At 46.2% G+C, this 20,363-nt stretch overlaps 1 protein-coding gene across 1 annotated transcript in view; it reads left to right on the top strand.

Annotated features, from left to right (window-relative positions):
• The window catches only part of PTPN14 (protein tyrosine phosphatase non-receptor type 14), a 186,912-nt gene that overhangs the window by 128,525 nt on the left and 38,024 nt on the right, over positions 1-20,363 (top strand). The window contains exons 6-12 of the mRNA XM_068232960.1: positions 4,392-4,462; positions 5,219-5,306; positions 7,782-7,870; positions 9,512-9,599; positions 15,723-15,805; positions 18,057-18,114; positions 19,490-19,556. Of these exons, the coding sequence (XP_068089061.1) occupies positions 4,392-4,462; positions 5,219-5,306; positions 7,782-7,870; positions 9,512-9,599; positions 15,723-15,805; positions 18,057-18,114; positions 19,490-19,556 (544 nt within the window). The remainder of the gene's footprint in view (positions 1-4,391; positions 4,463-5,218; positions 5,307-7,781; positions 7,871-9,511; positions 9,600-15,722; positions 15,806-18,056; positions 18,115-19,489; positions 19,557-20,363) is intronic.

Genomic DNA, 20,363 nt, shown 5'->3' with positions numbered 1-20,363 from the left:
ACAGTTTTATTTGCTCTGAAAGCTGCCTTTGCATTTTATCCGTAACTGGTGTATTAATATAATAATGTACCCAGTAATCATTTCAGAGCAGTGTGTCAGTTCTGGACACATAAAGGTGCGTACACATGTCGGATTTTTCCAAACGACCGGTCGTTTGGGCGTGTGTACAAACTGTCGTTCAGCTGATAAGACTGGTTTTGACGCATCCGTTGGCGGACACTGAATCGGTCAAATTCAGTGTTATCAGCTGAACGACCGTTTGTACACAGGCCCGATTTGACGTCCAAACGACCGGTCGTTTGGAAAAATCCGATGTGTGTATGTACCTTTAGAAGAAGTTTCTGCACAGTCAGGGAATGCTTACATTCCTCTCTGCTACAATTAAGTAAACACAAGATAATGTTATTACCAGTTTGGATGGGGATCTCCCTGCAGGGAGCTTGCTATTGAAAAAAATAAGTCCTCTGCTTTAAAGGGCCCATACACTGAGCCGATTAGCAGCCGATCGATCGAAATCGATCGATTGATCAAATGCAAATCGATTGAAAATCGATTTACCAATCGACCGATTTTGATCGGTTTTGATCAATTTCAATCGATCGGCCATGCTGGAAAATCTAGGTCGATCTGTTGAGATGGCTTATCATTTTGCATTGGCCCTAATGGAAATCTGATGGCAAAAAAATGCCATCAGATCGATTTTCAATAGATTTCAAACTGAAATCTATTGGAAATCTGTTCCTAGTAAAACATGTTCCTAAACACATCAGCTAGATCAGAAATCTATCTGATGATCTATCTGCTGCTAATCTAACGAGTGTATGGCCACCTTTAACCTTTTGAATGCTGTTCTGCTAAAAAAAAATAAAAAAAAATTGTGGTAGTGTATTATATGTTGTAAATAATCTTTTAATCTCTAGAGCAAAAATAGACTCCTTACATGCAAAGCCTTTATTTGTTATAATTTTGATGATTAGGGCGTACAGTGTATGAAAACCCCAAAATCAATATCTCAGACCATTAGAATATTGTGAACATGCTCAGTATTCTCGGCTCAAAGTGTCGGACTCCAATCAGCTGATTAATCCAAACCGCCTGCAAAGGGTTCCTATTTCATAGATTAGTTCCCCTGAACTACTGAAATAAATGGACTTTTGCACAATATTCTAATTTTTCGAGTTTCACCTGTATACTGAAAGCCGATCACAGTGCTTGGATCTAAAAATACCATGTGAAAGCTGAGTGGAAAGTGCAGCGTTGGGTCCCTGGTTAGAATCCCAGCCAGGGCACTATCTGCACTGAGTTTGTATGTTCTCCCCATGTCTGTCCGGGTTTCCTCCAGGCAATCTGGTTTCCTTACACACCCTAAAAACATACAGATAAGTTAATTGGCTTCCCCCTAAAAAAATATGGCCCTAGAGTACAACAGACATAGGACTATGGTAGAGATTAGATTAAGAGCCTTATTGAGAGACAATTATGGTGGCCATACATCTGGCAACTTGGCGGCCGATCGAGCATACGATTCGATTACAATAATCGGATGAAAATCTGTGCCGCCAAGAGCATGTCCGATCGACAATGCGACCAATTTTGGACAGTGCAGGGGGTGGCGGATGCAGAGTCACAAGGCTGATTCTCGAGAGATTTCATGCTGAAATTGTGAAAAAAGAAAAACCGTTGTTTTTTTTTTCCCTGACGAAAATTTGCACAAGTCTTGCCAAATGCAATACCATTGACATACATTACTAGTAAAAAGGCCCTCCCATTAAAAAACGGGCGCTAGGTCACAGCCGCTAACCCCCCCCCCCCCCCCCCCACCCCGCCCACACACACACAATGAGCGCGCATACGCGTCCTGCTTGCTCGTTCCCCACCACTGTCTGAAGTATAGGCACACAGGGATCTGCTTGCTTGGCAGTTGGAAAAAGCTGTTATTTCCCACAATGCAATGAGAACCTCTGTGAACCACACACAGCAAACTGTCAGATCCGGCCCTGTGTCCAAACTGCCCTGGCTGCGCACATGCTCAGTACAAAAAAGCCAGGGACACACAACTATTCAGTTGATGACGCAGGGACACTTGCATTTTATTGTATAGGATAGGCTCTGACTTGGGCTACATGCTGTTCCCCTGTTATTATGCACTGTTGAGCACTGCACCTTTTTTATTTTCCCGATGAAGACTGGATTACGTTCATGTCGAAACATGACGATTTTTAAGGGGTGATGTGTATGTTTTAGGGGGGTGCACCTTTGTGCCTCTCAGCTGAAGCCTGTCCTATCTTGGTAACGTTGATATACTCTATACTCCAGTATTTTGGAAACGTGTACCTGGATTGGATTTTCAGCATGAGCACTTTTTCATATGGACTTTTTAAAGAGAGTCTGAAGTGTCCTAAAAATGAGGTTTAACATAATTGGCCCTCCTAAACTGCCGCAACCCCGCAGCTGAAAAAGCCATGTCACCCCAAACTGTCTGGGGCACACCGCGTGGCTCCTTCCGCGTAGAGGCAGAGCTTTGGGCTGTAGCTCTGCCTCTACACGCGTCCATCAGCGCAGATCGCCGCCTCTCCCCGCCCCTCTCAGCCTTCCTTCACTGAGAGGGGTGGGGGGAGAGGCGGCGACCAGTGCTGATTGACGCACATGGAGGCAGAGCTACAGCTGAAAGCTCTGCCTCCTTAGGGCAGCTAAATCCACGACCAAGAAAGTTGTGGATTTTGCCATGGGAATTAGGGGTGATTTATTCCTTATTCAGCCGCGGGGATGCAGCGTTTTAATAGGGGCAATGATGTTAAAGAGGTTTTTAAAGTAAAAACCTAATTTTTAGGAGACTTCAGTGAACCTTAAGTGAACAAAATAAATTGAGTTTTACTCACCTGGGGCTTACCTCAGCCCCCTGCAGCTGATCTGTGCCCACGACGAGTCGCTCTGATGCTCCGGGTCCCGCCGGTGGGCACTTCCGGTTTCGCCGTCAGGCTGGGAAGGCGGCTGTTTCTACGCGTTCCCAGCCAAAATAGCACCCCTATATGGCCATATGGCCGCATAGGGGTGCTATTTTGGCTGGGAACGCGTAGAATCAGCCTCGTTCCCCAGCCTGACGGGTCCTGACGGCGAAGCCGGAAGTGGCCGCCAGCGGGACCCGGAGCATCAGAGCGACTCGTCGTGGGCACAGATCAGCCCAGGTGAGTAAAACTCAATTTATTTTGTTCACTTAAGGTTCACTTTAAGCAATTTATTTTGATGATAGTGGATGTTTATCCTGACTAATGACATCCCTTTCATTTATGTACTCATGACACTCTTATATATTTTTGTCAGAGTGTGGTGGTGGTGTGGCCAGGCCCAGTTGTTATTTTAATCAGTATTAATAAGTTATATTTTAGGTAACGTATATTCCGGTGTATAAGACGACTGGGCGTATAAGACGACCCCCCAACTTTTCCAGTTAAAATATAGAGTTTGGGATATACTCACCGTATAAAGCTACCCCTCTTCCAACGCACACCAAATTAAAATAAAAATAAAAATATCATGTACTGGTGCTGTGTATGAACAGATACTGGTGCTGTACTGTATGTGTTACCCAGTATATAACAGTATATAGTCAATTGACTTGTTGCATTGGTCAACTCTCCTTAAGTAGACTGGTCAGCTCTCCTAGTCTACCTGTTTATCAGCGGTATGGAAGAATAGGTTGCGTCCCCTTAGCAGGGAGAACTGAGAGGCGGTAACAGGATAGGGCGTTTCACCCGGCATCAGTGACACCCGGCGTATAAGACGACCCCCAACCTTTCAAAAGATTTTCAAGGGTTAAAAAGTAGTCTTATACGCAGGAATATACAGTATTACATTTACCATTTAGGAAGGGCTTCTGCTAGGGACTGTGCCTCAATTCCATCGTGTGGTTGTCAACAGGGCTGTGGAGTTGGAGTTGAGGAGTCGGAGTCAGTGATTTCATAAACTGAGGAGTCGGATCATTTGTGTACAAAATCCACAGCCCTGGTAAGTATTAGACTAAGGAGTCAGAATCGGAGGCATTTTGGGTACCCGGAGTCGGTGGTTTCATAAACCGAGGAGTCTGAGTTGGAGTCGGAAGATTTCTTTTGTACCACAGCCCTGGTTGTCAATATACTCAATCCTATCAATCCTAGTCGAGTGTTCTGTTCCTTATATTAGATAGCTGGCGAATGCGAAGTCATAACCAAATGCAATTGGCACAGGTATTTTGTCATTTTGTGAAAGGCTCTTTAAACAATTTTTTATATATATCTTTTTAATGTTCTGTTGAAAAGATATAAAAGCTTGGTAGCCTTGTCATGGGTGGGTGTAACCCTTTTCTGGCGCCATATGGTGAGTTGACGGTGTCTGTACTTTTTGTGTCACTGCAGGGCTGGACCCAGGATGATGCCTTAATGCAGGAGCTTTTCCACAAGGTGGCGCTGGAGCACAAAAATGTCAGGTGAGAAATTGGACTTGCTACTGTGTGATGACCACACCACCTCCATGAACTCTGGCTGGCTACGCCATTTTTATCTATATGCAGCATACAATAGTATGCACAAATATAGACACTGGTACTTGTACCAGTGTACCTGAGGTTTATACTTACCTGGGGCTTCCTTAACCTTTTCCGGACCGCCTATATGAGATCCTACACTGCACTTGTGGCTGTTCTAGCCTGATGCGGCGTAGGAGCTATGCTGCCCGCCGTTACTGCTCCCCGACGCGCTCGTGCACACCCGAGAAGGGAGATTAAGCTGTCATATGACAGCTGACATCTCCCCGCAGTGATCAGGAGCCATCGTGTATGGCTGATGATCACGTGATCACTACGATCGCCGGCGGATCGTGGTGATCACCAGTAACAGCTGCGGCGGTAGGGGGGAAAGAAGAGGATCCACTCACCTCCCTGCCATTCCCGCGACGATCGGCGCTCCCCACTGCTCTGGCCGGCATCTCTGCTCTTTGGTGCTGTGTTATACAATATATGCAGTATATATCTAGAGACAGAGGCTGAAGGGGAACAGCCTAAGTTAGAGGCTACGCTTACTGACTTGAGGGAACACTTAGAGTCCAAAGGTTGGAGAGTGACTGGTATGTTTTGGAAGGGGATTCCAGAGGAGGGATGAGGCTCGTGAGAAATCCTGTATATGTGAATGCGAGGTATCTGCCTAGTCTCCTGTGCTTTGGATGACCGTGTTCTCTTGCCTTGCAGCCGGTTTATACCGGAGGAGGCTGCCGTTCTCTACATACAGGAAGTGGAGCGAATGGAAGGCTACGGGCAGGAGTGCTTTCATGTCAAGGTAGGCCTATTAAATTGATCCTTAAAGTAAACCTGTGAGAGTTTATGCTGAGTACACACGATGCAATTTCCCTTCCGATCGACTGGTCAATCTGACAGGAAGTTGCATCGTGTGTACGTCCAAACTGACATGGCCTAATTGATCCTGGTCGCCCGTGGAACATGCTCGGAATGGCTGCGTCCCTGAAGCGCTTTGAGTCTGCCAGGAGAAAAGCGTGATATAAATGTATGGTGTCTTGCAATTGGCTACTTTATGACCGAGCTGATTGAAATCTACGCCCTGTTTTGGTGGTTACCTGGCTTGCAGGGCGTAGATATCAATCGGTCACCGTGCGCATCCGCCATCTCCGTCACTCCTGCCGATCTCGCCGCTTATTCCCCGCCGTCTCTCAGCGCGGCTCACTGGCTCTGTCTGTCTCTATGACCCTGTCTATCAACGTAAGCAGCTCCCATTGGCTTACATTGATAGACACGGTCAGGAGCCAATGAAAGCGACTCCTGACCGGCTCACAGGAACTCTGCCGTCATAGAGACAGCAGAGTGGGTGGCCTAGGTTCCTGACGTGCAGCGGTGACTGCGATTGCGGCAGGTAAGTGAGGCGATTCTTCGTATTCCGTCGGGATTCCGCCGTTTCTATACCAGCGGTCCTTAAGGGGGCCGAGACCGCTGGTACTTAAGTGGTTAAACAATCCTGTGATCTAGACAGAAATGGGTGTCAGAAAAAGAAACAACAATGGATGATTTGCATATTTCAGCAGTGGTGCATTGTGGGAGACATCTCGGAGCTCACTCCAACCTGAATTATTGCAAATGCTCTCTGGTTTAAGAAAGCAAACTTTTGTTTTACATAGCATTTTAGTAAGAAGGGTTTTTAGGACTATTGTAACCCCTCACAGCTCACACACTCCAATGAGTTCTGATTCACCGTGAGCTAGCTGGTTAGTCTGTACCTATAGGAAAAAAAAAGTTTTACAGTAATGCCATCTGCTGGTTGCATGTGGGATTGCATAGAATTCGTAGAAGTCACTGTAACCTTTTCAAGAGAAACCAAACTTAAAGGGAACCTTAACTGAGAGGGATATGGATGTTTAATTTTAAACAATATCAGTTGCCTGGCAGTCCTGCTGATCTCTTTGGCTGCAGAAGTGGCTGAATCACAGACCTGAAACAAGCATGCAGCTAATCCAGTTTGACTTCAGTCACAGCCAGGGCCGAGGCAGAGGCGAGAGAGGCTCCTGCCTCAGGGCGCAGTGTAGGAGGGGGCGCAGGGCCGAGGCAGAGGCAAGAGAGGCTCCAGCCTCAGGGCGCAGTGTAGGAGGGGGCGCACAACTCACTCAGCTATCATTCTCCTATTGTGTTTGAAGCAGAGAGAAACAAGAAAAGGTGATATATGGCAGTAACTGTAAGTCAGATAACTAGAGATTAAGGTGCTGGGGCACCTCTTAGTCTAATAGCAATCAGTGTGTGACAGTTGGGGTGGGAGGGATGGAGGGGCGCACTTTGGTGTCTCAGCCTTGTGTGCTGGAGGACCTTGTCCTGGCTCTGGACAGCACCTGATCTGAGGGGCCGTGACTAAAAGTATTAGATACACAGGATCAGCAGGAGAGTCGGGCAACTGGTATTTTAAAAGGAAAAATCCATATCCTTCTCAGTTTAGGTTCCCTTTAAAGAGTTATTTAAGTGCAAAAAGAAAAAGATTAAAAAAAAAAGTGTTAAACTACTTACTGCACCAGGCGCAGTATAATCACGCTCTAGGAAACTTATATATATATATTACCTAAACATCTGAAGTGAGAATAATATGCAGGCTGCCATATTTATTTTCTTTTAAACAATACCAGTTGCCTGGCAGCCCTGCTGATCAATTTGGCTGCAGGAGTGTCTGAATGACACCAGAAACAAGCATGCAGCTAAGCTTGTCATATCTGACAATGATGTCAGAAGCACCTGATCTGCTGCATGCTTGTTCAGGGTCTATGGCTAAAAGTATTAGGAGAGGATCAGCAGGACAGCCAGGCAACTGGTATTATTAAAAAAGGAAATAAATATGGGAGCCTCCATATCCATTACACTTCAGTTGCCCTTTAAAGTGGTTGTCCAACCTGTACCTCAAAAATCCAGTAATCCTCCTGTAAAAGAAAGCTATTGTTACCTGTGCTGTCAAGACTCATTCATAGCAGGGAGCTTCTGTGTGCAAGCTACACCGCTAAAAAAAAAATAGCATAGGAGTATGCTGCTGACAAACAGAACTAGATATTACATTTATAATGCAATATGGCTGCTTCCATTTTTAGCTGATTTGTGACCAAGGTGGGAGGGAATTGTGATTTTTACACAGATGACATTCCTTTGGGCCATCGGCAGGTAGGATAACTACAGAAGCAATAAGCAGCTGGTAGAAAAGGTTTTTAATTGTATGTTATGCCAGGCTATAATTCTGCATTAACGTTTTCATATAATCTGATCTGTATCTTAGGACAGTCACAGCAACGATGTCAGCCTCTGCATTTTTTTTATGGGGATTTGTGTCGGAGACAATCAGGGGAAATCTACTGCCTCCTACAGGTGAGTTCACAACTTGTAAATATTCCTCTGCGAAGAAAAAAACGGAGGAGAAAGATGTATACAAACACCATTACAATCCTGTTATAATAAAAATGCTATCAACTTGAACTGTGCATGCAACACGCTTTCTACAGTAATTCAGTGCTGGGCAAGGATTTGCTACACTGCAGAAATTCTCTGACATTTATTACACTGCAGATAGTCATTGATCTTTGTTACACTGCAGATTCCCTGAGAATTCTTTCCTAGCATTGATTCCCTGAGCTTTGTTGCACTGCAGAGATTCCCTGAGCTTTGTTGCACTGCAGAGATTCCCTGAGCTTTGTTGCACTGCAGAGATTCCCTGAGCTTTGTTGCACTGCAGAGAATCCCTGAGCTTTGTTGCAATGCAGAGAATCCCTGAGCTTTGTTGCAATGCAGAGAATCCCTGAGCTTTGTTGCAATGCAGAGAATCCCTGAGCTTTGTTGCAATGCAGAGAATCCCTGAGCTTTGTTGCAATGCAGAGAATCCCTGAGCTTTGTTGCAATGCAGAGAATCCCTGAGCTTTGTTGCAATGCAGAGAATCCCTGAGCTTTGTTGCAATGCAGAGAATCCCTGAGCTTTGTTGCACTGCAGAGAATCCCTAAGCTTTGTTGCACTGCAGAGAATCTCTGAGCTTTGTTGCACTGCAGAGAATCTCTGAGCTTTGTTGCACTGCAGAGAATCCCTGAGCTTTGTTGCACTGCAGAGAATCCCTGAGCTTTGTTGCACTGCAGAGAATCCCTGAGCTTTGTTGCACTGCAGAGAATCCCTGAGCTTTGTTGCACTGCAGAGAATCCCTGAGCTTTGTTGCACTGCAGAGATTCCCTGAGCTTTGTTGCACTGCAGAGATTCCCTGAGCTTTGTTGCACTGCAGAGATCCCCTGAGCTTTGTTGCACTGCAGAGATTCCCTGAGCTTTGTTGCACTGCAGAGATTCCATCCCAAAAATATACAGATAACTATATAGCATTAATAAGCGGAAATCATTCAAGAAAACGTGTTTCGCAGGCCTATGTCCGCTTCTTCAGGTCAAGTAATCAGTATCTTTAAAAAGAAATCTACGACTTTGAGTGCCTGTATAGCTCGAAGTTGCAAAGTCCATTTTCAAAGACCTGCGAAACGCGTTGTTGTTGTTTTTGTAGAAGTGTCCAATAAAAATAATCTTAATACTGTATAGTTGTTTTTTGTTTGTTTTTTGCCACAGTTGTGAGTACCTCTTTACTACATCTAAATATATACTTATGGTGCCGTTAAATACTACACGCTACACGGGACTCTTAAAACTTCCATAAACTGCCCCCCCCCTCCTCCCCATACTAGGAATGTCTGCCTGCGTCTCTGCTGCCCCCCAGTCTCCTCTCTGCTCAGCCCTCTTATCTGCATGTGGACCACAACACCGATAGTTTGGTTTAATCTTCCCCCCAGCGAGTGGATGAATAGCGCACTTATGTGTTGTGACATGGTCCGGCCGAGATACGGGGGAGATGAATACTTCTAACAGCAATCAGTGGCATGAGAGCTGCCAAGCGGGGAGGCTGGACGGGCAGAGATATCGCTGGCGTGACTGTGGAATGCCGGAATGTGTGTCTTGGCAGAGCTAACCTGAAATCTTGTCTGCAGGTGGAATGACATTGGGAATATCACACACAACAAGTCTGCGATTGTCCTGGAGCTGAACAGAAAGGAAGAGAATGTTCTATTTCACACGGTATGTGCGTAACCTCTACCCCGAGCAACAACCCCCCCCCCATATCTCCTTGTCTGATTATCCTCCCCTCACCCTCCGCCCAAAACTGCAGTAGGCATCACCGCGTATAACGTACATTCCTGCCCGAAACGAATGAAAAAAAAAAAACTTGAAAGTGTTAATGAACTTGAATTTAATGTGTATGTCCACTTTCCCAAAATATATTTAATTTTTTAGCAGACAATTTATTTAGAGGCTAATTTATTTTAGCAAATGTTTTATTTCTTATTTGTTACATTTCCTTGTTTCTAATTAGTACTGCTGTAATGGTTATTTATGGCCACTTGTCACTAGGGGGCAGTGTGAGACAGCAACAGAGGACGTCTTCTTTTAATTTCTATATGTTCTGCTAGCAGAGAGACATCATAGCTTTCCAAGAATTTACAGCACAAAAAGTGCTGCCTGCCAACTGAAGTCATGATCAGTGGACTTCTCTCAAAAGAAATAACTCTACTGAAGCTGCTAATAGGTAAAACAAGCTGTTAGGCAGACATGTTTGGTATATTAGTCCCTAACCGCTCTTCAAACCACTGTGTGTGCTTCATTGGGGAAGTGGTCTTGCATCAGCGTCGGCTGTTACCGAGAAGGGATTGATGACTGCTAACTGTTGCTGAGTCAGCCCAGGCCTGAGTCGTAAATTGCGCCCACCCCCTTCCTACCTTTTTATGCTGCTCCCATTGGCTAGCTGGCACCAATCTTAATCATTGGTGACCAGATTGGTGAGCAGCAGTGCAGTGACAGCTAACTAATAGGCACAGGTAAGCGAGAGAGGAAAGGTTGGAGATAATATGCTCCCTAAACAGTTGGACATGGGTGCATATTAAGTATACAGCGAACAATGGACAGCGCTAGTTAGGACAGACTGCATCTATATGACTACCGGCATGAAGTGTGCAAGGACTACTAGTAGACAAAGTACACACCCTGCATTCAAATGAGATGCACCTGACTACCACTGGAGGATGTTAGTTTCCATAATAGCTTGCATGCAAATTATCAAGTACTGGACCCTCCCACCATGATGAGGTCATCCTCGGCTGGGTGGTCCCTAGCTCTAACTAAATTAAAAAGAAAATTCATATGCATAACCTGGCAACAAACACACCTTGTACTTGACTCTTTTGACTCATGGGTGTATTTTTAAGCTTGTACAGAATCTCTCAACGCCATGGAATAAATACATCACCTGTTACAATTATTCTGTTCTATTTTACTGCAATTTGATGAGCATGGTCGATTGAACAGAAAAGTTTTTTTTTTATTCAACCTAGAAATCAGATTGAATTTCCAGTTTTTCCTATATTTTTTAAGACTTGACGTGTTAGAAAGTTCAGACCAACTTTACCAATAATTGTATGCTGGATTGTCAGATAGTATTCACTTAGACTAAATTGTATGTGACTATTTAGTACAGTGGTCCTCAAACTAAGGCCACATACACACATCAAACCATAGTCTTTTGAAAATGAAAGATCACAGACCAATCTTACCCCCTTCCATGTAGTATGAGAGCCATACTCTACACAGTCTATTCTATGGAGCTGAACTCCCCATCAGACAGAAATCTTTGCAAGATGCTGCACACACAGATGCTGTACAGACACAAAAGATCAGTATCTGCAAAAGATCTGTTCCTGCCAAAGATCCATTCCTGCAAATTGCATTCATAGTCTATGAGATCTGCAGATCTTATACACACCTTGTTTAACTGACATTCATCTGCAGATCAGACAATCATCTGCAGATCTGAAAATCCATCCTGGTGGATCTGATCTGCAGATGAATGTCTGTTAAACAAGGTGTGTATGAGATCTGCAGATATCATAGACTATGAATGCATTTTGCAGGAACGGATCTTTTGCAGGAACAGATCTTTTGCAGATACTGATCTGTTGCATGTGTACAGCATCTGTGTGTGCAGCATCTTGCAAAGATTTCTGTCTTATGGGGAGTTCAGCTCCATAGAATAGACTGTGTAGAGTATGGCTCTCGTACTACATGGAAGGGGGTAAAATTGGTCTGTGATCATTCATTTTCCAAAGACTATGGTCTGATGTGTGTATGAGCCTTAAGGCCCGTGGGCCGAATGTAGCCCCCTGAGGCTTTTTCACCGGCCCCCCACTCACAAAATGTATTACTTATAGATGCGGTCCAATGCATCTTTAAATATTGGTGTCTCAATACTGCTTATCTGACATTTTACTACTCTCGTTTTGAGTACACTGTGTTACCATTATTCTATGCTGCTTGTGTTATGTTACGCCCTTTGCTAAGGGCTTTTAGAAAGGGACTTTGTAACCAACTAAATATTTCAATAAAATACTTTGGAAACTAAATATTGGTGTCTCGCAGATAGAATTGCAGTGCTGGTACCATCAATCCACAGGGAAGCCAGCGAGCAGTCATTTGCTGGCTTCCAACCCAATTCTGCATCAGGTGACACTGTTGTCCAATTGGAGGACAGGTTGCTCCCAGAGTATGTTTCACTGTCTGCCAAAAATAGGTTTTTTACTATCTGCACATGCTGTATTAGGTGTTTAATATCTGCTTTGGTTAAATGGGAGACGAAAGGGCTAGACTACCTAGGTAATGTAATGTTTTCTACATCATCTCATGTATACTCCGGCCCCCATTAGTTTGAAGTATGATGACCCGGCCCTTGACGGAAAAAGTTTGGGGACCCCTGATTTAGTACATACCAAACATTATTTATTATTTGTATTAATAACAAAAAGAATGGAATTATGAAAGTGTTTATGTATATTAAAAAAAAGCTGGAAATAGTATGGTAGACAATGGGAAAATAATTTATATGGAAAAGTCGTTGTTGGGTAGAATTACAATGAAATGTAACTGTATTGTACTTAGTTTATTTAATAAACAGAAATCAGTGAGTGTTTGCAATAACAATAAGTGCGTTAAATTAAGTTTTAAAGGACAACTGAAGTGAGAGGTATATGGAGGCTGCCATATTTATTTCAGCAATCCCAGCCAGGCCAACATCTGCAAGGATGTTCTTCCCGTGTCTGCGTGGGTTTCCTCTGGGCACTCCGGTTTCCTACCACATTCCAAAAACATACAGATAAGTTAATTGGCTTCCCTCTAAATCGGCCCTAGACTATGATACATACACTACATGATACATACATAGACATAGGACTATAGTAGGGATTAGATGGTGAGCACCGCTGAGGGACAGTTAGTGACAATATATTCTGTACAGCGCTGTGTAATATGTCGGCACTATATAAATACTTAAATACTAGTTGCCTGGCAGCCCTGCTGGTCTATTTGGCTGCAGTGGTGTCTGAATCGCACTGGTAACAAACAGGCAGCTAATCTTGTCAGGTCTGACAATGTCAGAAATACCTGATCTGCTGCATGCTTGTTCTGGGTCGGTGGCTACAAGTATTAAAGGCAGAGGATCAGCAAGACAGCCAAGCAACTGGTATTGCTTAAAGGGAACCTTAACTGAGAGGGGTATGGATGTTTCCTTTTAAACAATACCAGTTGCTTGGCAGTCCTGTTAATCTCTTTGGCTGCAGTAGTGGCTGAATCACACACCTGAAACAAGCATGCAGCTAATCCAGTCTGACTTCAGTCAGAGCATCTGATCTGCATGCTTGTTCAGGGGCTGTGGCTGAAAGTATTAGAGACACAGGATCAGCAGGGGAGTCAGGCAACTGGTATTATTTTAAAAGGAAAAATCCATATCCTTCTCAGTTTAGGTTCCCTCTAAATGGCAGCCTCCATATACCTCTCACTTCAGTTGTCCTTTAAAGAGACTTTGTAACATTAAAAAGATCCCCTGGGGGGTACTCACCTCGGGTGGGGGAAGCCTCCGGATCCTAATGAGGCTTCCCACGCCGTCCTCTGTCCCACGGAGGTCTCGCCGCAGCCCTCCGAACAGCCGGCGACTGTGCCGACTGTCAGTTCAATATTTACCTTTGCTGGCTCCAGCGGGGGCGCTGTGGCGACTTTCGGCACGGAAATAGATGGAAATACCCGATCTCCGTCGGGTCCGCTCTACTGCGCAGGCGCCGGAAACTTGCGCCTGCGCAGTAGAGCAGACCCGACGGCGATCGGGTATTTCCGCCTACTTCGGCGCCGTCAGAGCGCCTGCGCAGGAGCCAGGAAGGTAAATATTGCGTCACCGCTGCACGGAGGGCTGCAGCGAGACCCCCGTGGGACGCAGGACGGCGTGGGAAGCCTCATCAGGATCCTGAGGCTTCCCCCACCCGAGGTGAGTACCCCCCAGGGGACGTTTTGTCGTTACAGTTCCTCTTTAAGTAGCAGTGTGGTGTTCCGTGGTAATTGTAATGATAAACCGAGAATGATGATTGCGTGAGATATTGATAGATGTACAGAGATATAAATATGTCACAGTGGAAAAGGTAGTCCTATTCAACAGCAAAAAAGATGAAAAGTTGATTATTATGTGAAATGTTTTTAAATCCAACCATTTCACTGTTTATATTCATTTTTTTCCCCTGTAATTGCAGCGATCACCATCCATTTATTCAATACTTCCAGTCGACCAAAAATTGGTCGAATTGAAATAAAATTTGAAAAATCGTTACAAGTGGTCAGCTTTTCTTCTAGGTCCTCATTAAATAGCACATGGACTGGTCTGACAGGGGTTTTAAAGTGGACCTGAACTCTTGCACAGGACAGAAGGAAAGCACAGATAAATGCACCCTGTATGTATTTAGTACGTTTAGCCTGTCTAATCCCCCCTCATCTTTGAGTAATTGCAATTGTGATTTGATCTCTCAGCTGTGTCAGCTGGCTGCCTCGGCAGAGCAGCTAATTTGTAAACCAAGAATGTTAACCCAATGTCTGCTTCCATGAGGCTACTTTCCCACCAGGACGTTGCGTTTTAGGAGACGTTATGGTCGCATAACGCGCCCCTAACGCAACGCCTGGTGGTGTTGGATGTGGACGTCAGAGCGAGCCGCGTTGTGCAGCTCACTCTGGCGTCCGTGATGCCGAGAAGCGTACTTTGGGACGCATGCGGCATCACGTGGTCCCGCCAGCCAATCGCCGCACAGAGCGGCCGCTCCAGGAAGTAAACACTGCACACAGTGCATTGAATATTAATTAGCCATGTGCCTGGCCGCTCTCTCCCCTCCTCCCCAACACTACTGAGCATGTGCAAGCAGTCTAACACGGCTTGGCCGCGCATAACGCACAGCATGCAGTATGTTGTCTTGACTTCTTGCGGTACACTGTAACGCAACGTGGGGACTGTGAACAGCCCATCGATTTTTCATTACTGTGCGGTGGGCGGCGTTACAGGCTGCACTAACGTGCGCCTGTAATGTCCCACTGTGAAAGCGGCATTAAAGGGACACTTAAGTCAAACAAAAAAAATGAGCTTTACTCACCTAGGGCTTCCAATAGCCCCCTGCAGCTGTCCGGTGCCCCCGCCATCTCCCTCCGATCCTCCTGGCCCCGCCAGCAGCCACTTCCTGTTTCGGTGACAGGAGCTGACAGGCTGGGGACGCGAGTGATTCTTCGCGTTCCCAGACACATTAGCACCCTCTATGCTGCTATATGGTATATGATATATGCTATAGCAGCATAGATGACGCTATTGTGGTCAGGAACGTGAAGAATCACTCGCGTCCCCAGCCTGTCAGCTACTGTCACCGAAACAGGAAGTGGCTGCCGGAGGGGCCAGGAGGATCGGAGGGCGATGGCGAGGGCACCAGACAGCGGCAGCAGGCTATTGGAAGCCCCAGGTGAGTAAAACTCATTTTTTTTCGTTTGACTGAAGTGTCCCTTTAAAGCAGGAAGTAGACACATTGCAGATTTATTACAGGATTTGTATCAGCTGTAACAAAGAAATGTTTTTCATTAAAGGTTAGTATGCTGTTGCTTATCTTTTAGAGCAGGGATGAAGTTCTGAGTTGAGGTCCGCTTTAAAACGTAGTGATGTTGCCTTTCACATGGCTTTTCCTCTGTTTACGTCCACACAAAGTAACGCGATCTGATCACACACTGTTTCCTGCTGTGTCCAAAATAAACGAAACCGCTCTCTGCAAAGCCGATGACCTTTTTCCTCTCGTATTTTTTCAACAGGATGATATAGAGAACAGCAAATACATATCCAGGCTTTTTGCTGCACGAATGAAATTCTACAAGGAGAACAAAATTTGCACAGAGTAAGTGTCTGATGTACGATGCGGAGATTATGGATGTTACCAAAGTGTTAAGGTGACCATACACTGGTCGATTTGCCATCAGACTTGACCAACAGATAGATCCCTCTCTGATCGAATTGATCAGAGAGGGATCGTATGGCTACCTTTACTGCAAACAGATTGTGAACCGATTTCAGCCTGAAACCGTTCACAATCTGTTGTGGTGGTGGTGCTGCCCCCCCCCCCCCCCCCCCCGCCGCATACATTACCTGCTCCGCTGGTGCGACTGCCCCCAGTCACGGCTGCTCCATCTCCGCTCTGGTCTCCAGGTCCGGCATGCTTTACTTCTTCCTGCCCGGCAGGAAGTTTAAACAGTAGAGCGCCCTCTACTGTTTAAACTTCCTGCCGGGCAGGAGGAACTGAAGCATGCCGGAGACCAGCGCGGACACGGAGCAGCGGTGACCGGAGGTAGTCGCGCCGGCGGAGCAGGTAATGTATTGCCGCTCTATTGCGCCGGTCGTCGGGCACTCGAACGCCGCTAGCGATGCACTCCCTACCCGCAGGCGATCAACGGTAATTTTCCGCACGGAGCGATCGACGGGATCGGACGAAATGGATCGAAATTCGGCGTGTAGCGCGAACGATTGGGAGCAGATTCGATCCTAGTGATCGAATCTGCTGTCGAAACGGCGGCAAATCAGGACAGTGTATGGCCAGCTTTAGCCAAAAGCCCATCTAAACCCCAAACTGAAGATAGCAAATTCAGGCCAATCGCATGCAGCTTGCTTACTCACATTTCCTCCCTGTTTTATTCCTTGAGACTGTAAGCTTGGAAGGGCAGCCTTGCAACGCTAATGTTTCTTGCAATTGCTGTATTTTTCCTATACGGTACATGTTCTATATCTTTACACATGCTTGTTCAGGGTTGTCAAACTCAAATACAAAGTGGGCCAAAATTGCACAATGGAACCAAGTTTCTGGCCAACCTCAAAGTTCCCTGATGTCTAATGGTCCTCCTCCCTCCCCTATACAGTTCCCTGGTGTCTAATGGTCCTCCCCTGGTGTCTAGTGCCCCCTCCCTCCCCTATACAGTTCCCTGGTGTCTAGTGGCCCCCTCCCACCTCTATTCAGGTCCTTGGTGTCTAGTGGCCCCCTCCCTCCCCTATACAGTTCCCTGATGTCTAGTGGCCTCCTCCCTCCCCTATACAGTTCCCTGATGTCTAGTGGCCTCCTCCCTCCCTTATACAGTTCCCTGGTGTCTAGTGGTTCTCCCCTGGTGTCTAGTGCCCCCTCCCTCCCCTATACAGTTCCCTGGTGTCTAGTGGCCCCCTCCCACCTCTATTCAGTTCCCTGATGTCTAGTGGCCCCCTCCCTCCCCTATACAGTTCCCAGATGTCTAGTGGCCCCCTCCCTCCCTTATACATTTCCCTAATGTCTAGTGGCCCCCTCCCACCCTTATACAGTTCTCTGGTGTCTAGGGACCACCCTCCCCTATACAGTTCCCTGGTGTCTAGTGCTCTCCCCCTCCCTTCCGCATATGGCTTACCTGGAGACCTAGAGCTTCACCTTCAATATAGCTTCCTTGGTGGTCTAGAGTGGGCCAATCATAATGCAAAGTGGAGAAACTACTTTAGTACTCAGAGCCATGAAATTTGTCCCCCGAGTTGGCCCGCGGGCCTATGACATGCATGTGCTAGATTTAAGTTGATGCACACAAATGAGCGATGTTGCAACATTACTGGCAAAAAGAAGCAAGTAGTTTAAGTGACATTGCTCCTACACACTAATATTCTAAATGATTATGCCATTGAAATACTGCATGTGCAAGCGTAAGTGACATCTCACACATGATCGCATCTCATGCAAAAAAAAAAAAAAAGAAAAAATGCACGGTGTTGCGTATAAGTGACAGGACCATTGCCCAATGAGGAGCCACCAGTATCTTAGTACCGCCCTGCTATTGGCGCAGATGGTGGTTCAGGTGTGCTTGCAAAGGCCCTACCTAGTATCAGTCAATCAAGCCCTAGGCTTGCAAGTCCATGGCAGCAGGATGACCCCTACTGGAAGAAGGTGGAAGTTCCAGAAAGTCTAGAAATCTGATGCCATCTACAGGTGAGATTGTGAATTGCAAGTCAATCCAAAAATGCCGGATAGCCTCCTTGTTGGTAGATGGATAAAGTACATCAGTCCCACGCACAGCGCCACCAGCAGGCAACCCTAGTGAGTCGGGAGCACTACGTATGATAATGCAGTGTTTGCCTTTGCTCAACAGGCAGCCCATCACACCTCCTACTGTCAGGCGGCAGCCCACGTGGAGCCGGTCTTCCGTGGTGAGTTACTAGCAGGATTTTTTTTTCTCTTAACCTTTGTTTGTTTTTTTAAGGTCCCCAAACATTACTCGATTAAGAGATCGACTTTATTGTGCGATCAACTACGGTTTGGTTGATGGAAAGTAGACTAGTGGCCCACACACTACAAGCGAGATCCTGTATAATTCTCCTTCACTGATCAATTTGAACGATGTGGTGCCTTCATTCTTTGACACCAAAAATCGCTTCCGAGTTGCTCGAAATCAGGCAAACAGACGATTTTCTTTTACAATCGACCAACCTCTCCATCCTGCCCGATCAAGTAAATTGGTCGATTTGACCAGATATCGGCAAATTTCCATTTGATTGAGCAGAATGGATTACAATCCTCCAATCCGGTAAAGTGATCTAATTGAATGGTCGTACCAACAGGGAAATAATGTATGGGCACCTTTTGTTCTGTAACTTTTCCCTTTTAAAGTGAATGGGAACTGCATTTTAAAAAAAATGAAGCAAATACTTACCTAAGGAGAGCGAAGGCTCTGGGTCGTATAGAGTCTTCCGTCTCCTCTCTCGGTGCTCTCTATCCTGTGCTGGCTCTCCTCCCTGTTTCAATCCCTCGCCGAAAGGGTATTTGGAAGTCTTGCTGCCCGAAGACGTGTGGCTCCATACTGCACAGGCGTAAGCGTGCAAGAGAGCGTGCTTGCGCAGGTGCAGTACAGGGCCGCCCTTCTTCAGGAGCACTCGGGCTCCCTGAAGACTTCTGAAGCCTCCTTCAGCCGGGTAAAGCAGTATTTGACTAAATTAGTCAAATACTGCTACCGGGCGAGCCAGCACCGGAACGACGGGACCAGGAGAGGAGCCGGAAGGCTCTATAGGACCCAGAGCCTTCCCTCTCCTTAGGTAAGTATCTGTCTCATTTTTTTAAATGCGGTTCCCATTCACTTCAAAGCAAACCTGAGACGAGGAAGTGGGGAGGCGGGTAAAATAATTCATACTTACCTGGTGCTTCCTCCAGCCCACCATCTCCTCTCTCACCGTCCTCCTGGGTGCCTCTGTTCGTCTGCTGTCAGCCCCCAGTAATCTGTCTTCAGTCGGGCTGCGCAGGGGCAGAACACTTGCGGAGTGGCTGTGCTATGACGTGACTGAAGGCAGATTATCAGGATCGATAGCAGGCGAACGGAGGCATCCGGGAGGACGGTGAGGCAGGCAATTGTGGTCATGGGGCTGGGATGGAGCCCCAGGTAAGTAGGTAAGTATCCATTTCCCCCCCCCCCCCCCCCTTTTCTCAGGTTTTACTACTTTTCTATGTCCCGTCCCTATTGTGTTTCACAGTGTGTTTTTCCATCTTTGTGTTTTTTTTCCCCCCTATTAATATTTTTTCTCTTTGATTTAGTCAAGGCAACAAGCAACAATATTACCTCCAAGACAGTTTCAGGGGAATGAAACTTTCATTTCTGAAGGTAGGTGTCGTGTAACCAGTGCATGCATGTGGTGTTTATCAATGTTAACCCGCTGTTGGGTTATTTTGGCTAATCTCTTGAATGTTTTGTGAGGAACCGGTGTGTTGCTGGAGGCGGGACCAGGTGTTTGGGCGTGGCGGCATACCTTTAGACTGCAGGCTCGAACTGAGGTATCGGATCCTCCTTGAGGGCTTTTAGAGTCCCGATAGGCATTATCTCAGGGCCTCAGACTGTTTACAATCTTCAGGCCTGACACTAAAGTACTACCAGTACTCAGAATGCTGTCTTGTGTTCATTTCTGATTTAAAGGAGCACTATTGTGAAATAAGTGGGCAGAAATTGTACACTGGAACCCAGTCGCTGGCCAACCTCAATGCCTAGTGGCCACCACCAACCTCCCTTATAAAGTTCCCAGGTGTCTAATGACCCCCCTCCAATCCCTATACAGTTCCCTGGTGTCTAGAGGCCCCTACCCTCCGCTGTACAGTTCCCTGGTGTCTAGTGCTTTCCCCTCTCCCTCCCCCATATGGCTTCCCTTGTGGTCTAGTGCTTCACCTCCAATATAGCTTCCCTGGTGGTCTAGAGTGGGCCAAACATAATGCAAAGTGGGGAAACCACTTGAGGGACAAATGTAATGGCTCTGAGGGCCAGATTTTGCCCGTGGGCCGGAGCTTGACATGTATGCATTAGCAGGTAAAATAAATAAATAAAAATCTAATAATCTGTCCATGCTTGCATGCTGTTTGGTATGTTACTAACTTTCCCTGATCTCTCACAACACTGGAGAGGTTTTAGAGCATGCCTGAA

This window comes from Hyperolius riggenbachi, chromosome 4 (genome assembly GCF_040937935.1).
Source record: "Hyperolius riggenbachi isolate aHypRig1 chromosome 4, aHypRig1.pri, whole genome shotgun sequence".
Taxonomy (NCBI): domain Eukaryota; kingdom Metazoa; phylum Chordata; class Amphibia; order Anura; family Hyperoliidae; genus Hyperolius; species Hyperolius riggenbachi.
This window is presented reverse-complemented; position numbering and strand designations above follow the sequence as displayed.